Here is a 7,222-nt window from a genome sequence, read left to right as displayed (position 1 = left end):
TTATCTAACCTAATGAAAATTAAGAAGTAATATTATTTCTTTCACATAGTAATTCATTCCTCTTTCTTTTTATTAAGTTTGTAACACCTTAGATACACTGAATGTCATCTCTTACAAGTGAATACACGAACCAACAATATTAAGCCCCTAGTTCTTAACAGCTATGCAGCGGCTCAAGTATTATTTGAATTCCATGTCGTGGTCGAATGGTGAGAATAGGTATTGGAGAGTGGACATAGGCAGGGGAAATGGTGATGGTGTAACGTTGTAGAATCATGGACAGAGCAATTTTGGTTTCTATGGTTGCAAGGGTCATACCAACACAAGATCGAGGTCCGAATCCAAAGGGGAAAAATGCAGCTGCGGTGTAATTGGTAGCTTTGGCAATCCCTTCGGCGAATCTCTCTGGTTTAAAAAGATGCACATCATCCCCCCACAAGTGAGGGTCACGGTGAAGTCCAATATTTAAAGACAGAACATCTATATTAGCAGGCAAGACTAACTTTCCCAACTGTACTTCTCTTGCGACTGTTCTTGGCAGGCCATTTGACGGACCATACAATCTTAGAGTTTCATTGATGATCATGGTCATCTGTTTGGAAAATAGAAAAACATGTCAGATTACATCATGTTGATGGCAATTTGAATTTCCAGTTAGATAGTTTGCTTACTATTTTGAGTTTGGCAATGCCTTCGAGATGCGGATTTTGGTTACCAAATATGTCAATCACCTCTCTCCTTGCTTTCTCTTGCCAATCTCCATGGATTGCCAAATGCAAGACTATCCATGCAAGCAATGAATTGACAGTTTCTTGTCCAGCAAAGTAGATTGTTTTGCATTCACCTACCAAGTCTTCCAATGAAACCCTGTTTTTATCGTCCAAATCATTATAAGCATTTACTAGTAATCCCAGAAAATCATTGCCAAAGCTATCAGCTTCTCCACTCACGACTTTATCTTCTCTTTTCTTAATCATCTCCATCACATAATCTTGTATTCCTTTTTCGAGTTTTTCAGACTCTAGCATTTCAGCAGATTTCCATAACTTGCTGTATAAGCAAACAAAGGTCAGCTCTCTATATAAAAAAAAAAAAAATTAAAGCCATAGGGATTAACTAAGGTTAGAGGGAACATACTTGATGAAAGGAATCTTAGTCTTGGAAATATTTTGACTCACGAGTATTGTCAACTTGCTCAACATGGCAAAAATCTTCTCCCCTTCCAAGTAATTGCTACCAAAAGCTGTTCTTGAAATCACTTCCGAAGTCAATAATCTAAATTCATTATACACTTCAATCTCTTTGCCTTCTTGGCCTTTCCACCTTTCTAGCATTGTTTCAACACTAACAATTATTGCTGGAGTCATGTTCTGCCCAAACAACCCTCCAAAATTAAGTAGTAGCAACATAAGATTTAGTCAACAATATTTAAGTAGTAAAATCATAAAAAAGCTAATTTAGGCTTCAATTTTTTAAAAAAAAAAAGTCGAATTTGATCTTTTAACATTTAAAAAAATTGAATTGTTGTTTTTAATTAAAATACTAATTGAAATGTTAAATTTTATATATTGCAACCCTGTAAACAATTTATAGGTACTCCATGTTAATTTTTGAATATTTATGAATTTTTTATCATATATTTTTGAATTTTAAATATTTTTATAACTTTTAAATTATTTGTTAGTGTAACATATAAAACAAATAACGTTATGTTAGTATGAAATATATGTAAACTGTCACATGAGTTATCATGCCAGCATCTCTAAAAGAAATTTAAGGTTTTTATTAGTATCCTAATTTAAAAAGTGATTTGACTTTTCTTTAAAAGAGCAATCAACAAATTTAATTAATAGGATGTTTACACCATTTTTGAATGAAAACAGGATCAACTTAAATTTTTTTTTAAAAAAACGAAAACGAAAACAAGAATTGCCACCAATCTTTTTTAATGAAGTGTGATTAAATCACCTCGAAAAGTGATTGTTTTTAATAAATAATTTGATTTTATTAAAACAACGATTTTAGTCCACGAAATTCAAAAAAACAAATTCGGAAGCCAATTACGTACGGCAAAGGATTAACACTCTCGTAATGCTCAAAAAATTAATACCTAGTTAATTAATTAATATCTTAATGTCGAAAATTAAATAATTTAAAGAGATCCAAAATAGGATCTTTTATTTATTATTATTTAAAAAAAACTTATATAGATCAAGTTACTCATTAAGACCCTCTCGTTTCAGAAAGAAAAAATGTCACACCAAATGAGTTAAGGCACGATATTTTACCTCTTCCGAAATGAACTTATCTAAAAACTTACAGAATAAAATTTAAAATGGTATTCAATTGTTTAAGTCATGTGAAAAAATTACAAACCAATACGTTAGGATACAATTTCTCAAAATATTAAACATTGAATATTATATTTATAAGAAAAATCATCGTCTCGAGAAAACGTGTCATATTCAATGTATTAGAACACGACATATTGAATTCCCAATAACGAGCTTTTAGAGATGTTTTAAAAAAATAGTTTTGATTATTTAGATTCAACGAAGGAAATCAAAACCTAATACGTTAAGGCTCGATTCTCTAAAGGATCCTAAATATCAAATATGATTTTTATTTTAAAATTTTCTGTATTTTGACGAATCCGAGTAAAAATGAATGTAAAATAATAATAATGATGATAATGCAAATAAAATAATACAAGCAAAATAAGAAAAGATAAATAAATATAAGATGACAAATATATAATAAAAAGAAATCAACAATGTATACACAAATAAAAGTAAATAAACAAATAAAAACTAAAACACTTAAGTAAATAATAATAATAATGAGCATGTAAATAAATAAATAAACACCAAATGAAACAATAGTAATGAATAAAATTATAATATATATATATGTATGTTAGAATTATAAAGTATAAAAATATATGTATGTGTATATAAGAATATGTATGTATATAAAAACTATATGAAAACATAAAACATATAGGTATGTGTATGTATTTTAGGAATAAAATATGTATATAGATATATAGATATAAATTATATAATATAAAAATATAAAAATAAGTATATACATATATATATATGATAAAATTTAAAATTTTAAAGGTATAAATGAGCAAATAACAGCAATAATAATTAATAATAACAGTATAACATCAAATTTATTACTTAATAAGAAATTAAAAAAATACAAAAGGACTAAATTAAAACTTCAAACGAACTTCGGGTTTAAATATGTAAATAAACAAAAGGAATAGTGCAGGACTGAAGTAAAATGCGATTAAAGCGTGAGGGACTTGTGGGGAAATATTTCCCAGTCCTGAAACGCTGAGCTTCAACTAGGGGCAGCACATGGTCTAAGGACCAAATCGAAATAGAAGTAAAATTCTCAGGCCAAAATAATAAAAAAAACAAAAGACCGCATTGAAGCAAACCGCAAAGGTGGAGGGATCTATTGCACAAATAGCCCCCCAGGTGAAAACGCGCGGATCCTCCCCCAGGGTCGGGTCACCGCGCGAGTCAGGGCCAAAACGACACCTGACCCTTAATATCAAAACGGCGCCGTTTTAAAATACTTATAAAACCTAAAAAAAAACCCCTAAAAGTTCATTTTTTTAACAGCTTCTAAAAAAAACTGAGAATACTCCTAGGCTCCCCAGCCCTCTGAGCTCCGGCCTAGGTCTGGCAAAAGGAGCTAGCACACCTCCGCCGTATCCCCGCCGCAAGCGGCGGCCGGAGGTGCAAAATAGACCTCTTTTTAGCCCCGTTTGAAGCCAAACTCCCCTAGAACTCGTATTCAAAGCCAAATCCTTTGAAAGTTGAGCCAAAACCGAAAAGAAAAGGAGGTATCCGCTCACCTTCCCCTCTCTCCGGCGCGGCGTAGGTAAGGTTTTTGTTTTTGTTTAAAAAGGTTTGTAGAAAATAAAAAAAATGAAATAAAAAACGTAAAAAAAAGGAAGAAGAAGATGATGTAGTTAACCTTTTTCTTTTGATCTGCTTTTTGTATTCACTATTGTTGTTTTTTATTAACTGTTTGTGAAGAAGCTACAAAGGTTTCATTTTTCGGTCTTTATAACCGATTTTTACATATTTTTTTAATCTATTCTATATGCTGTCACTTCTTGCTTTTTGATTTTGCAGGTGGTGGTTGGAGGCAGCGGCGGTGCAGGTGGCGGCAGGTGGACAGAAGGGTCAGAAGACCCTAGGTGCGGCGCACCTAGGGGTAGGGTTTTCTGATTTTTTGTTTTGTTTGTTTTGGGCTGCTGGAAATGGGTTTGGGTAATTGGGCTTGTATTTGGGCTGTTTGGGGTTTAGTTATTTTTGGGTCTGAATGGTTTGTTTATTTTGTAAATGGGCCCGGGCGAAATTGGGCTTCTACATATGATAAAGATTAATGACGAAATCTATGTATAATTCTTATAAATTAATTACAACTAATTTATAGATTTGGAGGATTTACCTTTAGGCTTTCCCCATGAAAAGCATGATTGGCCAGCTTTCGATGCTTTGCCCATTTTTCTCCCTCAATGAACACAAGCCCATTTCCCAGTAGCTTCGCACCAACATCCGTAAGCTTCCTTTTCTGAAAAATGTTCTCACTATTTTTCATAACCTCTTTGATCAATTCAGGTTCTGAAATCACCACTTCAGCTCGAACGCCATTCCAATAGACAAAATTCTTCCCTAATCACACAACAAAAAACAAAAAGTGTCCATCTTTTTCTTAAAGCTAGATAAGCAGAAGTTATAATAAATCATGGTGAAAAAAACAAGCATCCACTTCACCATATGTATTGATCCAGGAATAAATATGCGGTTGTAATCTGGGAAATAAATCATCTGTCAAGCCCACAGCTTTGCTTAATGCTTCCTTTCTCATTTTGGTAACTTCTTTGTTGTTGCCATGGATGAATCTGTAAGGAGGTCCTTTGATTCCCTGTGAATTCATCATATGCTGTATGCGAAGAGGTACCCACAGGTAATGATAAAGGAACTTTGTTAAAGCTATGAGGAAGAAACACCATGGGACAAGAATTACAAGCTCCATCAAGCCACTCTTGTTTTCTTCTCTTACCACTGAATCCAGATATTTCATTTGTATTTATATATTATAATTTCCATATCCAACAAATAAACTAATTTTTTAAAATTAAAAAAATTAATTAAATTAATGAAAGATGTAGATATTAAATATTATTTTTTTATGTCGTAATTATGCAGTGATTATTTAAGTATTATTGCCAAAATACAATCACTTCGCTTGTAACACGTTGATTGTGACAAGTAAAAAATTGGGCAAATAACCTTTGTCCGATTGCAGTCCTGAAACATTATGATGAGGAACTTTACCAGGTGGGTCGGCTTTAAGATATTTATTTTTTAATTTAAATTTAAATTAATATTATATTATATTATGCGGTTGAAACAAATATATACAATAAAAGTATTAAAATAATAAAGTTTTAATTGAAATGATAAATATATTAAATTTATCAGTTGAATCAAAATTTTATTTTAATATTTTATACATTTTAATGTTAGGGTAAACTACATTAGTAATCATCCAATTATTAATAAATTTTTTTGATCACCCAATTATTTAATTTTATCTTTTAATCACCGATTGGCTAACAATAACAACTTTTAAAATTTATATAATAGCAACTTTAATCCTTAATATTTATATACTGTGTCAATTTAATTCTGATTCTAAAAATCTATTATGCATTGGATAGGTTTTACTTCTAAAATTGAAAAAGTTCCCCATTATTGAATCCATTCTGCAGCTTTTGTTTTACTTTAAATTTGGAGTTAAGTGATAATTTAATAGAAATGACTGTCGTCTTTCTTTCTGAAGCCTTCAAAATTAACATATTATTATAAGCCGCCTTACAATTAATGAGGAGGACTGAAATAATTATTTAGTGATTGTTTAAGTAATTTTCAGCCTTGTCTTCCAAGTAGTAATTGACAAATATTACAAAACAGAATACCTTAATCTTTACCGTTGCAGCATATTAACGACATATAGAAAGACACATATTTATTTTAATTTAATCTATATTTTTCGGATAATATAACTTTTGCCTCTTAAACTTAGCAATTTAATCTATTTTGATACAAACACTTGAGAAATATAAAAATTTGATGATGTGACACTTTTGATGAACCAGTTAATTCAATCGGTTCGACAACTAAACTAACAACGATCAAATAAATAATTAAAGATTATAAAAATATAAAAAATATTTTTTAAAGAAGCGATTCCACCTATTCAATTGTTTGATTTTTAAATTCTAAAAAATCTAGTTTTTAAATATAAATTAAAATTCATAAAATTATTATAAATTTATAAACAATTATAAGACATTAAAAATATAGAAAAATATAAAATGTTATAAATTTTTTAGAAAAATATATAAAATTTATTAAAACTATTCAAATACTATAAAGAAATATAAAATTAAAGAAAAGTTATAAAAAATTTAAAATTTTTACACATTTTGTTTTCTCTCACGCATTGTCATACATCATATATCAACCCTTCCTTATCAATGTCTTTTGCATCATCTTTCCTCAAATACAACATCATTATTTATCACTAGATGTGTTCATGGGTTGAGTATAACTTAAGCTTAATTTCATAAAACTTTTTAGACTTGAGCCCAACTAGACTTAGCTCGCCAAAATGATTCGTTTCACCATTTTAAAAATAATAAAAATATATTTTTAATTTAATTATAATATATATATAATATTTAGAAAAACTTTTTTTAACATTTTTTTATTTTTTGAACAGTATAGGTCCATGAACACCTCTATTGATCGCTCACTTTAAGCCATCAAGTACTAAACCCATGGTTTCTCAAACCCCTCACAAGTTTGATCATCGCACTTCAATCTCCCCATTTCCTTATTACTAAAACAAAGACTCTAATGTCCAAATAAAATAAAATTAAAAATGCCTAACACTCCAAACCAATAAAAAAATTTATAATTTTATAACATTTTAATAATTTTATAAAAGTTACTACTAATTTTAAATATGATAATAATTATTAAATGATTGTAATTCAAACTAGGTTTTGGACTTAAAACTTTTAAATATTTTTGTCAATAACATAACGTGAGATGAGGACTTCAAGTATTGTTTTTAAATAGAAAAATTAAGATTTCAGTCATTAAATAATAGTTATTAATGA

General features: G+C 29.6%; 1 protein-coding gene and 1 long non-coding RNA gene across 2 annotated transcripts; one reads left to right on the top strand and one right to left on the bottom strand.

The window, feature by feature from the left end:
• LOC105796551 (cytochrome P450 CYP749A22) lies at nucleotides 1-5,130 on the bottom strand. Its single transcript, XM_012626296.2, has 5 exons — nucleotides 4,806-5,130; nucleotides 4,480-4,703; nucleotides 1,138-1,370; nucleotides 672-1,050; nucleotides 1-592 (listed from the first exon to the last, which is right to left on the bottom strand). The coding sequence occupies exons 1-5, from the start codon at nucleotides 5,113-5,115 to the stop codon at nucleotides 155-157; spliced, it is 1,584 nt and encodes a 527-aa protein (XP_012481750.2). The 5' UTR covers nucleotides 5,116-5,130; the 3' UTR covers nucleotides 1-154.
• Nucleotides 3,608-4,478, top strand: LOC105796552 (uncharacterized). Its single transcript, XR_001134474.2, has 2 exons — nucleotides 3,608-3,903; nucleotides 4,161-4,478. It is a non-coding gene; the product is annotated as an uncharacterized LOC105796552 (long non-coding RNA).
• Nucleotides 5,131-7,222: the final 2,092 nt, after the last annotated feature.

This window comes from Gossypium raimondii, chromosome 3, assembly GCF_025698545.1.
Source record: "Gossypium raimondii isolate GPD5lz chromosome 3, ASM2569854v1, whole genome shotgun sequence".
Taxonomy (NCBI): domain Eukaryota; kingdom Viridiplantae; phylum Streptophyta; class Magnoliopsida; order Malvales; family Malvaceae; genus Gossypium; species Gossypium raimondii.
Note: the sequence above shows the minus strand (reverse complement) of the source record. Positions and strands in the feature narration are given on the sequence as shown.

Coding starts and splice junctions, on each gene's coding strand:
- LOC105796551 (XM_012626296.2), bottom strand. CDS start 5,115: ATGAAATATCTGGATTCAGTGGTAAGAGAAGAAAACAAGAGTGGCTTG. Junction 4,704..4,805: donor TTCCTGGATCAATACATATG/GTGAAGTGGATG, acceptor TTGTGTGATTAG/GGAAGAATTTTGTCTATTGG. Junction 1,051..1,137: donor ACTAAGATTCCTTTCATCAA/GTATGTTCCCTC, acceptor TTGCTTATACAG/CAAGTTATGGAAATCTGCTG.